At 34.8% G+C, this 14,169-nt stretch overlaps 1 protein-coding gene across 2 annotated transcripts in view; it reads left to right on the forward strand.

Moving 5' to 3' along the window:
* Positions 1-13,955, forward strand: part of NET1 (neuroepithelial cell transforming 1) — a 73,406-nt gene extending 59,451 nt beyond the window's left edge. Inside the window, exons 1-10 of one of the 2 annotated variants that reach the window (XM_058532355.1) lie at positions 1,407-1,634; positions 6,904-7,011; positions 7,439-7,606; positions 8,003-8,065; positions 8,401-8,497; positions 8,635-8,711; positions 9,409-9,666; positions 10,364-10,534; positions 11,518-11,704; positions 12,047-13,955. In XM_058532355.1, coding sequence (XP_058388338.1) covers positions 1,542-1,634; positions 6,904-7,011; positions 7,439-7,606; positions 8,003-8,065; positions 8,401-8,497; positions 8,635-8,711; positions 9,409-9,666; positions 10,364-10,534; positions 11,518-11,704; positions 12,047-12,453 — 1,629 coding nt within the window. In that variant the 5' untranslated portion in view covers positions 1,407-1,541 and the 3' untranslated portion in view covers positions 12,454-13,955. Of the gene's footprint in view, positions 1-1,406; positions 1,635-6,903; positions 7,012-7,438; positions 7,607-8,002; positions 8,066-8,400; positions 8,498-8,634; positions 8,712-9,408; positions 9,667-10,363; positions 10,535-11,517; positions 11,705-12,046 lie in introns of those variants that run through there. The other variant, XM_058532354.1, reaches the window with a different exon arrangement.
* Positions 13,956-14,169: the final 214 nt, after the last annotated feature.

Here is a 14,169-nt window from a genome sequence, read left to right on the forward strand (position 1 = left end):
GAAATAACGTCTTACAGCCTCTTCCCTAGCATCTTTCCCAACCCCACCTCAGCTCAGAAGACTACCAGAAGTGGTTTCTCCTCTATACTGTATCACTTACTAGCTATACAACTGATTTTGGATTTTTCAAAAGCTGTCTTGTATTAGTTATCTCTTTGTGTGGCCTACCTTTACTCAATGGTCTTTTAGCACTTTAGCAGCAGATATGAAACCTATTTTTTTGTATCACCCATAGTATCTAGAATAGTGCCTTCCACATAGAGGATTTCTCAGATTTCTCTGATCCTAATAAATCCTAAGAATAGAAATGTTTTTCCAAATTACCAGCATCATATTATTCATAGTAGTATACAGTTAAGATAAAATCCTACCTTTCAAAAGAGATTACAGTACTTTCTGCGAAAGAAAATCTACTTCATAGCAGGCCTACCAAACCAAGACATAGATAGTGCTTTTCCATAGGGGAAAGGATTTAGACTAGAAATTTAGAGACTGTCACTAGTACGTGACTTTAGGCGGGTGACTTCACCTCTGTGAACCTCATTTTTTCGTCTGTAAAATGCAAGGCTTTTTAAGCAGGTCTTTTGACCCTGTTAGGACTATATCAAGATTGGTTAATTCAGAATAGAGAAGGACCTTTTAGAACAGAAATCACCTTTTATGTATTTATGTTATAAAACATCTCTTACACAGATATCAAGTTTTTAAAACATAGAAAAAATATCTGCCTTTAAGTCTAAGAAATACTTTAAAATCTGAGGTAGCCCAATTATATTTTACCCATAGCCCTGTGGGAGATTTACTTTAGGAATAGAGTGAACTGATGTGTGCCTCCTGTACCTATTCTGCTAGTCTTACGAAAAAATAGCGGGAACCAGTTTATAAAGACTTAGCTGATTTTACAGTTGTGAATATGCTTGCACTTAGGTAAAATAAGAGCGAAGTCCCTGGATAATTAGGCTTTTCTTTGGTATATACAGTTATTTGACTCTGAATTACGACTTTCTTACTTAAAGTTGTCAAGTTGTCCATACTAAATTCCTTTCTTGGTAATAGGGATTTATAGGAAAAGTATTCCTGTCTGTGACTAACTGCTAGAGTAGGTTACCTGGATAAGCAATTAGTTTCCCTTTGGGAATGCCTTTTAAATCAGGAAAAGCCTTACATTAACCCAGTTTCCTTTTCCCTTCTCTTCTTGCTATAGAAATTCCAAACCTCTTGATAAAGAGCTTTCTCTTGCACAGCGAAAACTGAGAAGCCTAGGTGTGCCCAGCTGTCAGTTAACTGGAGTCACATGTCCCTTAGGTGCCCGCCCACTAGAGCCTGGCCTGCAGTTGGCCCGCCCACAGAGCTTGAGGTCTGTGCTTTTTCACTGCTGCTTGCAGAAGCGGCCCCACCACGGGGAAGAGGCATGGGTAAATGGCTGCCCAGGGTGGCTGAGCACTCAGCAGAAAAGCTTGTGTGCCTGTTTAGTGCTTCGTTATAGGGCTGAGTCGGATGTGGATTGATCCTACAGACTTTTAAGGGATACTTGGTAAAGCATGGTGGCGCATGATGAGATTGGAGGTCTCCTACCTATTAAAAGGACTATACGAGTCCTAGATGTTAATAATCAGTCCTTCAGAGAACAAGAGGTAAGACTTTAAGAGAAAAATTAAGCCAAAGGAATGTTTTCTAACTCCACGAAACTTTTAAGATTTTTAACAGTTTTTTAACAGTATAATTCTAAACTTAACTTTTGAAGTTATTGAGTGTTAAAATGCATGACTTTGATTTATATGCAAGTTTGAAATGTGTTTAGGAACTATGGTATTAGTTTAGGAACTATGATAGATAGGTTTATACACAGCATAGCTTGAGTGTACAGTTTATACACAGCATAGCTTGAGTGTACACAAACTTTTTATAGAGAAAGAAAAAGATTTGAAATGTATATGCTGCTCAATTTGGTTAAATTGGTCATGTTTCTGATGCTTGATACAGTTGTTTTTTTTTAACTTGCATTTATATTACCTAGTCTTAGTAACTGCTTTGTGGAGTAGGAGAAAAAGAAGAATCCCTTCCTTGTAAGGGAATGCTAGTGAACAAATTGCAACTAAAATGCTCTCTGACCTAGTGCTCATTTTTATCTTTTCTTTCCACATCTAATAAGATTATCATGTGCAACTTTGTTTCTTCCGAAAGAAAAATATGTTAAAATATTTAAACCAATGAATCATTATTTAGGTACTTCTACCTTCCTTGCTTTGTCTGAAGTCATGGTGGTTTTTAAAAGTCTTTATGAACATTTATCAAAATAGGTCAAGTGATTTTTAGGCTATTTTTATTTAATTTTAACAGTTGATTTAATACTATATGGGTATTCTATTTATACTGCATACTACAATGTATATACTTTATGGTATAACTATATTATCACTTATGTGATAGAAATAGTGTTCCTGTACTCAATTAACTATATACTTCTTTTCTTGATCATGGTGATGGTTTTGTGGCTTATATACATATATCAAACGTATCTAACTGTGTTTGAGATATGTGCAGTTTGTTGTATACCTCAGCAAAGCTGTGTATCATACATATACACACCTTTTGGTAGTTAAAATAGCTGCCATCATTAGGAGATATGCTTTCATTTGGTGTGGTTTGGCTTTGGTTTTTGTTTTTCTGTTTGTTAGGTTTTGGGTTTTGCTTATATGTTTCAGTTTTCTCAAAATGTGTAAGCACTTTGAGTTGCAAGTCATATGTGGTCATCAGTGTAAATACTGAAACTGATCATCTTTTGGACCATCAAGAACTAGTCTTTCTTGTTTGATATCAAATGCTAGCTGTGTTTCTGGCATACCTATATTCTGAAGATTAAAAACACCAGGAATGTTGTCAGGTTTTTAGTACTAGCAACACAGCCTTAAATAAATAATTAGATTTGACTATTTGTGTTACTAAATAGAAAAGGAAGAAATACTATGTCATGATAACTCACTTTTATATTTTTATAAATAACTTTGTCTTTTCAGTCTTTAAGTTTTTGCCAGATACAGAAGATTATTTATCCAGTAACCCAAACGAATAAACCCAGATACATACTGATTTTTTTTTTAAGTGTCTTGATTTGGTTGACTGTAGAAGATACTATCCTAACATATATCCTCTTACATGACATCGTTAGTAGAAAAAAAACTTTATTAAAAAAACTGAGTTTACAACAGAATTTTTCCATGTTGTTCCTTTAATGTGTAAGGTACATCCCAATGAAAGACTTTGAATTGATCTTAGCAATTTTCTGTTTGTGGATATCCAGGAAATATTTTAAGGCATAAAATTTGACTACAAGTGGATTAGTAAAACAAATGGATTGATTAAAAACTCAGTCTCAAGGCAGATTCCCTATAATAATGCATGTGATTGCCTAGCTAATCTAGATAGTTGGGTTAAAAGCTAACGTAAATAAACAACATACATTTATGTTAGAGGGTGTTGGGACTTTTTTCCCATCTAAGTGAACTTTAGCCCAGGTGAAAGGTTGCCTACAGTGGAAAGTTCCTTGAGCATGTAAAACTTGTTGGTATTCTTTGTTTATTCCCACAGATTTTCAGATTGTGTTTTGAAGACAGTGTATAATTTCAATGTCTGTACCCATTCTTTAGCTTCTTGTAATAAGCGTAATGCTGTTAACAACACTCCAAAACAAAAATAAACAACAGCAACAAAAGCATTATGTAAGCCTTATTTTGGGTGGTGGTAAGATAGGTAGACTCCTACCCCTCTTCCTTCCTCACCTCCAAACACTGTACATATGGGTGTAATACCAGTTCTTGAAAAATTTTATCTTAGAAATATGTTTTATGACAGTGCAAATTTTTAGGTTCTTAATAACCAAACCAAGATAACTAAAATGGTTCATCTGGACCTCTAAAGAAAAACTGCTTTTGGTTGGAGCTCATGTGGACCAAATCCTAACCTGTATTTTAAAAGAGACAAATTTTTGTCCCAACCTTATAGATGATCCATGAATGCCTACTCCATATCACTTTTCCATAGAAGTTTTCTGTTTGATTTTTTTTTTCAAATAGTGTATGTGTCCTGAAATTAGTAGTAAACCATATTCAGTATAATGCCTTTGCATTTCAATCACACTTAAGTGATTTTATTCATTAAATTTTTTTATACTTTTGAAATACATATGCTAAAAGTTTGTGTTGTGTCTGCCAAACATTCTTCACATATGTCTTTTTAGTAAGGCAGGAAAGTTCTATTGGATCCCCAAAAGCATGTGTGAAAAATACAAAGGTGTCCTGCCATCCACCTGCCACCCATATTTCCTGAGTTAGCGCCATACTGTCTTACCAAGAGATTTTAAGAGTCTCATGCTGTACTGACTAAGCTAGCGGGCGCTCTTACCAAGACAGATTAGATCAGCTCTTAAGACTAACATATTCTTTGTGAAGAAGTGGGATTATAGATGGGTTTCTAAAAGACTATGGAACATATAACCACCAAATACTGCTTAGCATAATATCCTGCCACCCTAAAGAGACACCATAAACAAAATCCACATTAGTTTCAGGAAGATGCTTTAGATATACATTTAGTTATCTAAATCTAAATTCTATAATTTTAATTTTAAATGTCACATAATTTTGAGTTACCAGGAAATCAGTAGTTGTAGAGTAACTGATCCTATAAAGATAAGAATTTTTTTATCATTAATTTGATTTTGTGTAATAAAATAGATATCAAAAATTCCTTTCCTCCCAGCTAAACTAACTTTTCCTTTCAAATTTACTGGAAAGAGCACCTTTCCAAAGACTTTTAAATTGAAATTAAATATTTTGTGATTTACTAGGAAGTCAAATTTGTTAGGCTTTAAACAAAGAAGAGGAATTAACCTCTGTTTCCAAAAAGTGAAACAGAATTTTCTGACAACTGCTTTGTTCTAGTTAACGTTGCCATATCTTACTTTGTGAGGTAATTATATCTCCGTTCAAACAGAAGACTCTTTGTACTGTCTTTACTAAATAGAAAGGAATGCCTTATGCTGGACCTTCTGCCGTGCATGTGTCACTTCAGTCTTGCACAGATGTATATTGTAAAGGCATTCACACGTGTCCTTGACCACACAATATGTCATTTTACTACATCTCTTGAAGGTTTCTTTTTCAGTTCATTTAACATTTGCACCTTAGTGGCTTTATATTCAAAGTTTTACTTTAGAGTTAATTATTTTGGTGGAGCAGGGTTGGTCTACAACCACCTTTTAAGGCCTTCAAAGGCCTGAATTCTCCTTGGTTATCTACAAAGTCTCCTCCTTGCTGGAGTAGGTCACATTCCTTTCTGATGTGTATGTAGACCTTTAGGAGCTTTAATAAGTCCCATTGCTTCTTTGACTATTCGAATCATTTAAGTTTCTTTCCAGAGAATTTTAACTCTTTCTGCCACAAAATTCCTCAGTTATTCCAAGGGGATTATTTTTACTCAATTTCTTCACCTCTTTTTTATATGACTTTAGTCATATCAAAGAATTTTTAGAAAAAATCTTTCATCTCATTTTTAAATGATAATTTTTATTTTTAAGTGGTAATTTTAATTTAATTTTTAATTATATATCCTTCTGAATTCTTAGCAAAATTAATTTGTCAACTATGCCACAATTATCAAAGGCACTAAATACAAACAAACAGTTATACTACATAGACATTAGAAGAGATAGGCCTGGTTTATGATCTGCCCTTCTTCATTTCAATAGCTGTGTGAGTCACCTAATGGTATGCCTCCATTTTCCTAGCAATAAAATTAGAATAATGCAATTTTTAAAGTTTTGAGATCCTTGAATGATTAAGTGATGTGTTTGTTATACTATTATTATTTTAAAAACAATATATGTAGAATAATAACTATTTCTTCTGAGTTTATATATATTTTTCCTTTAAGTTAACACGTTAAATGTATGAGAGAAGATCTAAATTATTTATAAATACCAACATTTGCATAAAGTGGAAATATTCCTAAGAATGAATCTTAGTAATTGCTAAAACTTAATATGTTCCAAGCACTGTTCTGAGACTTCTAAAAGTATCTTACTTAATCTTCATAACAACTTTATAAGAGAAGTTATAATATTAACCCCATTTTACAGATGAGGAAACTGAGACCCCGGGTATTCCCTAGCAAGTGCTAGAGCCAGAATTTGGGCCCAGTCAGTCTGAGTCCAGAGCCTGAGTGCTCTCTTTAACCACTGTCCTGCCTCTGCATGAACACCTTCCATAACAGGGACCTCACTGCCTTCAGAGTTGACCCATTCCAATGTCAAACATGTTCCTTAAAAGCTGTCCTCTAACTGAAGTATTTAAGAATGAAATAATATAATGTCTGGGATTTGCTTTAAAATATCCCACTAGGGGCAAAGATGAAACAAATTGTTACACCAAAAAGTGTTGAAGCTGAGTATGTGGAGTCCATTATGCTCTTGTCCACTTTCGTGTATATTTGAAATTTTTCATAATAATAATGTGTTTTTATTAAAGTTACTCTATATTAAAGTAAAAAGTTCTATAGGATTTTAGAATCTCCTTTCTTTTAATTTTAGTTTTTCTTCTGTTTACTGATAATATTTGTTATGTTCTCAGAGTGCTATTCAGATATTTGACTGACCTTTTTTATACCATTTATTTTTTAATAAATTACTGCAACTCAATAGTGTTCTTAGTTTTTTAATAAATTACTGCAACTCAGTAGTGTTCTTAGTTTTTTAATGATGAAGAACAACATTCCTTTTCAGAGTTCCATGTTTCTGTATTTTGTAATGTACAAATTGGTTTTTGAGAGAGCTCAACCTTGTCCAAACTTGTTTGAAATCATTACACCTAAATACACACTTAGTATAACTTGTTTTTGTTTTTTCAGGAGCCAAGCAATAAAAGAGTTCGCTCTCTAGCTCGGGTCACATCCTTGGCAAATTTAATCTCTCCTGTAAGAAATGGAGCAGTCAGACGCTTTGGTCAAACAATACAGGTAAGGGGTTGGGGGAAGGGTGGGTAATGTAGTAAAGGGGCTTTTTATAGAAGCCTAAAATTTGTATTTTTCCTTGAGTTGTACAAACAGATTTGCCCTATTATACCTAAATATAACTTTCCTTTTTGGAATATGCTGGTAAGGAATACTGTTACCAGAATAATGTTTATACGGCCTCATTATATTAGTTTGCATCTTATATCAAAGCATAGTCTTGGATAGTTTTTATTCCCAAAAAGTAATTTTGGCAGGTAAATATTTTAGAATGATAAATTGAAGCTTGGATAGATGATTGTTTTATGCATTGAGAAATTCTCAGAACTTTGTTCTTAATTTGTCTTTCTAATTTTTTAAGAAAAAGAGGGAATAATTACTGTATCCTCCAAATCTTTTCTCTTTTGTTCACCTCTTTGTTTTTTCCTTTAAGTCATTTACCCTTCGTGGTGACAGCAGATCCCCAGCTTCTGCCCAGAAGTTATCAAGCAGATCGACAGTCCCCACGCCTGCCAAGAGGAGAAGCAGTGTGCTGTGGTCGGAGATGCTAGACGTCAGTATGAAGGAGTCTCTAACTACCAAGGAAATCAAACGGCAAGAGGTGCTGTCATCCAATAGCAAGACCATATTTATTGGCTTATACTAAAAAAAATAGTCCCTGTTTTTTAAACATATGTTTTGCCAGAAGAATAGCAAACTAATGCCTATGGCAAAATCAACTTGCATTTTTGTATTTGAGTGGTAATTCATAACACATGCTGGGCAATATTTTGTGATGGGTGGTAGTCGTCAAATTTAACAACTCAAATGGGTAAAATTATAAAACATATGGCAACCTTTTATTTGAGATTCCATTCTGAATTATAGTTTTCAGACTGAGTCACTTTAAAAAGTGCTGTTCAGAACATCAGTTAAATAATGGTAAACATCAGTTGTATATAATTTTCCTTTCTCAAAGGAAGAAATGACCAATGATGTTTGCTGGATTTTTTTTTAGGCAATATATGAAATGTCCCGAGGTGAACAGGATTTAATTGAGGATCTCAAGCTTGCAAGAAAGGTCAGTAAATAACTTTTTATCATATACTCTAGTTTTTAAAAATTATATTTCACAAATTCTAAAGGATAGTTTTCCTACCTTTAGAAGTAGAAGAGTAGAAGATATCTACTGGTGAATACTTTTTTCAGATTAGGTTTATTAGACATATCTTCAAATATGAATATCAGTAAGAGAGTCTATTTCGGGATTAACATATACTTTAATTTCTTTTATGTGTCACAAATAGAATCCAGGCTAGCTTTTATATAGTTAGTCATGCTTGCATTCAAACAGATCTCTCATCCTGTTTTATTTGCTTGATCTCTTTGTGTGACACATTTCTCCCCCTCTGACAGGCCTACCATGACCCCATGTTAAAGTTGTCTATTATGTCAGAAGAGGAACTCACACATATATTTGGTGATTTGGACGCTTACATACCTCTGCATGAAGGTAACATATGCTACATAATTTTCATTGGTATCTTAACAGCAGTAACACAAGTAATTTTAAATCTAAACTTCTAATTTAGTGCTGAATTGTTTTTTTAAAAAACCTGTTATTGGTATTTCTGCTTTTTTACACTTCAGATTTATTGGCAAGAATAGGAGAAGCAACTAAGCCTGGTGGAACAGTGGAGCAGATTGGTCACATTCTTGTGAACTGGGTATGTAGCGAGTTGTTTACTCCAGATGGTTTCTTACAGATATGCTATACGTGCCGTTTGTGATGAATATCAGATGCATTTGATCCAGTAACTGGTCCTAAAAACAGATAACCAAGGGATTAAGTTTACATAGCTATAAGAAGTTACAGTCTGTTTTAAAAAATACTTCATGAATGATACAGTTTTGTTATAAAAATATGTTCCTCCTTGGACAGAATTCCCACATTATATGCTGTTAATTATCTGTTTCATCCTTTCAGTTAACATCTGAGTGCCTGCCAGATGCTAGGCACTGTTCTAGGAGAGATCACTGGAGATTCAGTGATGTACGACAGTCTCTATAATCTAGTGAGAGAATAGTCAAGTTAATAAACAGTCTCAAGGTCGTAGTGAATGGGATAGAGGAATGCTCAGGGGTGCTGGGAATACAGAAGACAAGCATCCAACTGAGGTTGGGGGAAGTAGAAGTCGTGGATTTTTGACTGGATTTAGCCAAATTAGGGAAATTGGAAAAAGGCATACTGATGTTGGCCCAGAATACTCTCCTACACCCATTATCACCTGCAAGAAAATTTTCACAGCTTGTTAAAATGTTCAAGAATAGCTGTAAGTTTTGTTTTCAAGTTCACAGGCTTACTAATGGACTCAACTGTTAAGAGGCTCTTATCGTACTTTGTTTTCTCTCATTATTCTTCAGTTGCCGGGCTTGAATGCCTACAAAGGCTACTGTAGTAACCAGCTGGCAGCCAAAGCTCTTCTTGATCAAAAGAAACAGGATCCAAGAGTCCAAGACTTCCTCCAGCGATGTCTTGAGTCTCCCTTCAGTCGAAAACTAGATCTTTGGAGCTTCCTGGATATTCCTCGAAGTCGCCTAGTCAAATACCCTTTACTGTTGAAAGAAATTCTTAGACACACTCCAAAAGACCACCCTGATGTTCAGCTGCTGGAGAAAGCTGTAAGTTGTCCAATAAATGATTCTTGTGTTTTTCAAGTTTATCTATTAGCTTGCCTTGGAAAGGTATACAATGATACTCTCAAATCTTATGCATATTGAATCTGCATAGTGAAGTGTTCTCTTGTTTTAAGTTCCCAATACGTTAGTGCCCTGTGCACTAAGCAATAAAGAGATGTAACACATTTTATGTTTACATTTTAATCAAAAGGCTCGATTCAAATATGATCTCTCTACTAGCTAATTTTGTGTGACTTTGGGCAAATCACCCAATTTGGCTGAGGGTTTTTCTTCATCTGTAAAATGGAGGGACTGACTGAATTAACTGATTTCTAGAGTCCCTTCAAGCTTTAAAATTCTATCACTTTAGGGGCTGGCCTCATGGCATAGCGGTTAAGTGCACGCACTCTACTGCTGGCGGCCTGGGTTCGGATCCCAGGCACACACCGACGCACCGCTTGTCAAGCCATGCTGTGGCGGCGTCCCATATAAAGTGGAGGAAGATGGGCACAGATGTTAGCCCAGGGCCAGTCTTCCTCAGCAAAAAGAAGAGGATTGGCATGGATGTTAGCTCAGGGCTGATCTTCTCACAAAAAAAAAAAAAAAATTCTATCACTTTAATGTGACGTTTTAGCTTTGTAGGGAAACAGGATAAGTTAATATGCTGAAAATGCTCTATCAATTTCTTGATAATTTTTAGATTTTGATAATACAAGAAGTTCTCTCTGACATCAACTTGAAGAAAGGCGAATCAGAATGCCAGTATTACATTGACAAACTGGAGTATCTGGATGAAAAGCAGAAGGATCCTAGAATTGAAGCAAGCAAGGTATTGCTTTGCCATGGAGAACTGAAGAATAAAAGTGGACATGTAAGTATATTTATTTGGATACTAATGTGAAGTAAGCTATTGCTTTCCTTTTCCTATCCTGTTCAAATTTTTCCACATAAATTTTGAGGTAGATTTATAAAATAAATTCATCACATAATGAAAGGTTACTGGTTTTATGTTATCAGCTTTGATAAAGCACACATTTGGTTGCTGTCTTTACAGAATGACTTAAATGTCTCTGGAGAATCTGTAATACTTTATTTCTTAGTTTTGAAGCATAAATCAACTTGTTTGGCTAGGGATTCCTTTCTAAATAAATCCTTGGTTCCATAATGTTTAATAAAAAAGCCTGTCCTTCAAAAAGTGTGAAGAGTTTACTTTATAGTGATGGAAGTAGTTTTTAGCACTACTAAACAAATTTCTGCAGCAGATTGAATGAAAGCAAACTTATTTTTAAAATCTTAATTACAAAATTACCAGCTAGAACTAAGCATAATCATGGAATGGTATTTTTGTTTCATTATGTACTTTTCAGAAGCCCAATTTATAGCTTGAGGGGTTCTTTTTGGAAAAAGTTGAAATCTCTGATTTCTATCATGAGGTCTAATTATTCTATAAAGGCTTAAATTTGTGTGGGACAGAATAGCACCATTCAAATTTTTACCAGCTTGCACTTTTTAATCCTTACTTTGTTAGAAAACTGTAGTATACAGTACTGGTGTTTCCATCATGTTACTGCTGATAGCCAGGTCTTTGTGGTACATAGCTTTTACTCAGCTACTGCTTAATCTAATGTTACACACCAGTAAAAAAAGTGTTATATAGTCTGAAATTAGAAAAGCTCTCAAACTAGAGCATGCACAGCCTTGAAATCACATCTTTATGGGGTCATTTGTAAGGGGCATCTTAATAAATAAATTTGATGAAATTAATGTCAAATCAAGTTATTTTAACAATGGATTTCAATCCCTTAAAATCACAAAGTTCCATAGCTAGGAAGCATTTGTTTCCTGTTTCTCCAGAAACTTTACATTTTCCTGTTTCAAGACATCTTGGTTTTGACTCGGCCTGTTACACGAAATGAGCGTCACTCTTACCAGGTTTACCGGCAACCGATCCCAGTCCAAGAGCTGGTCTTGGAAGACCTGCAGGATGGAGATGTGAGAATGGGAGGGTCCTTTCGAGGGGCTTTCAGCAACTCAGATAAAGGTAAAAATACAAGCTTTAAAATAGTTTAAAAAAACATAAACTCAGAACATAAATGAATTTAGTTTTGAAATCTTTAAGAATTCTATCCCTACATAAAAAACTAATGAAATAGGTTCCGTTGTCTTCTACCTCTTACACCCATTGAGTTGTCAGGTGCTTTGCTGCTATAACGTCAGCAGGTGTGTCTAATAAGTAATGTATAGCCTTTATTTAATGTACCTACCTAATAGAGTGCACAGTATATCAATACCAGCCCCTATACTAAGATTGTATGACCACTTTATCTAGAATAAACTTTTTTTCAAGACTGATTTCCTATTTTTTCAATTTTTGTTTTTCCAGCTAAAAATATCTTTAGAGTTCGCTTCCAAGACCCGTCTCCAGGCCAGTCTCACACTCTGCAAGCCAATGATGTATTCCACAAGCAGCAGTGGTTCAATTGTATTCGAACCGCCATTGCCCCTTTCCAGCAGGCCGCCAGTCCCTCTGAGCTGCAGGGTTTGCCAGAGCTTCATGAGGAGTACACAGAGAACAACCCCTCTGCTGGGAACGTCAGAGCCCAGAGAAGGATGTCCACAGCGTCTAGTGTGACTCAGGTCGAAGTTGATGGAGATGCTTCAGAATGTGGCTCCCCAGGACACACAGCAGATGACATTAAGAGTGTAAAAGCGCCCCGAACACAGTCTAGCTTCCGTAAAGCAAGGGACAAAGCCCAGCTGAGTGGCAAACGGAAAGAGACTCTGGTGTAAAGGAAGCTCTGTGCGTTAACTGGTGGAGAGACTGTTTATTTATAAATGTGTACAGGTTGTTGTTTCTTGTAATGTGAGCATGGGAGCGTTGCAGGGTTGCTTAATACCAGTCGTAACATTTTCTATGTTTTTGGTTGGTTTTGGTTGTTGTTCTTTTTTTTTTTTTTTAATGGCAGCTAAAGATATATATACAGATTACTGTTAAAATCCTTTTTTTTTTTTATATTTTTTTTAGATATTTCCTCTGATTATTTAGAACATGCAAGCCTGGTATTTGTAATCAAATATTTATGAAATTTCTCCTCATTCTACATTCATCATGACTTTCCAATATCAACCAATTGTGATAGTTACAGTTTTTGCCAAAACTTAAAATTTTGCAGGTGCTGGGATTTTACCAGTGTTTCTTTAATAAACTCTGCGTGCAGAATTTGAAATTTTAACATTGGCACCTAAAATCTACATGGAATATGTGTTTGTGGTATTTTGGAATTTACGTTGACACATAATGTTCCTTGGAAAACAAAGCATAAAACTTAATAGGTTTTCCATTTTATTAACTGGAATGCTTTATATTAGTTTGTTTTTCACTGCACATTCCTCATTTTTCATTCATTTAACCTGCCAATTATTTAATTTTTTTTTATTGTAAAGTAGCTTTTAGTATTTGCTTTATTTTTTTACTTTGATACCTTTTCAAATTGGCATGTCTTTAAAGTATTTTTCTTCCTTGATTAAAAATGTGTGTGTATGTGTGTGTGTATGTGTGTATATATATATATATATAATTTTTTTAATCATATTAACTTTACCAAGTGAAACCAAGCCATACTGTTTTTGAGCCAATTGAGAAAATTGCAGTTTTTAAAAAAGTGTAGCATTTCAGGGTGGTGAACACACATGAAATGACTCAGTGCATTCTGGACTACTGAAAGAAAACCACCTTAAGGATTTTGTTGAAAGTTTTAGTGTTGTCTGAAAAGCAAAAGGAAGGCAATTGACTGGTAATAAGTAGAAAAAAAAGAGGGAAAAAGAGAGTAGTTTTGTCTTAAAGTAAAAATGTCTGGTTGTGCCAGAACGTGAAAGGAGATAGTAAAAGCTAAACTTGATGGTGTGTAGTAAGTTGTAGAAGGCTGGGGGGACGTGAGCTTTATTTGCCTTGGTTTATAATACCTGCAAATAATGGGTTTGAAAAGAAACAATGAAATGTATTGAAAATCCATATTAGATAAATTTTGGTGGATTTATTCTTGAGAGAAAAAAGACTGATGCATCTTTTCCTGTGAAATGTTCCTGTTCCAGTGAGACCGTGTCTTTAGGGGAGGAGGACTACCAGCCCTGTGTCGTGGCAGATTTATAACGGTGATCAGTTCCAGTAAACATTGACTGTTCTGTGAACTCTATTTGGCCAGTGGAAATGAAAATTGAAAAAGACTGTAAATAGATCAAATGATTTCTCTGTATAAATGAATTATATAATTAAAAAAAAAGCACACACATAATTACCCTTAAAGGTTTCTTGGCTGTGGATATTTGGGGACATTTGCCAGAATATGTTGGTATGTCAAACGAGGTAATGGCAAGCCTCACAAAAGTTTTAAAAAATCATCAATACTTAAATCTTCGAAATTCATTGATGAGTAAGAGAAAGATTCAATTAGGTCAAGTTTTGTGAATCTTATTAAAACCATTTAGAATGCAGTATAATCAGAAATA

This window comes from Diceros bicornis, chromosome 36 (assembly GCF_020826845.1).
Source record: "Diceros bicornis minor isolate mBicDic1 chromosome 36, mDicBic1.mat.cur, whole genome shotgun sequence".
Lineage (NCBI taxonomy): Eukaryota > Metazoa > Chordata > Mammalia > Perissodactyla > Rhinocerotidae > Diceros > Diceros bicornis.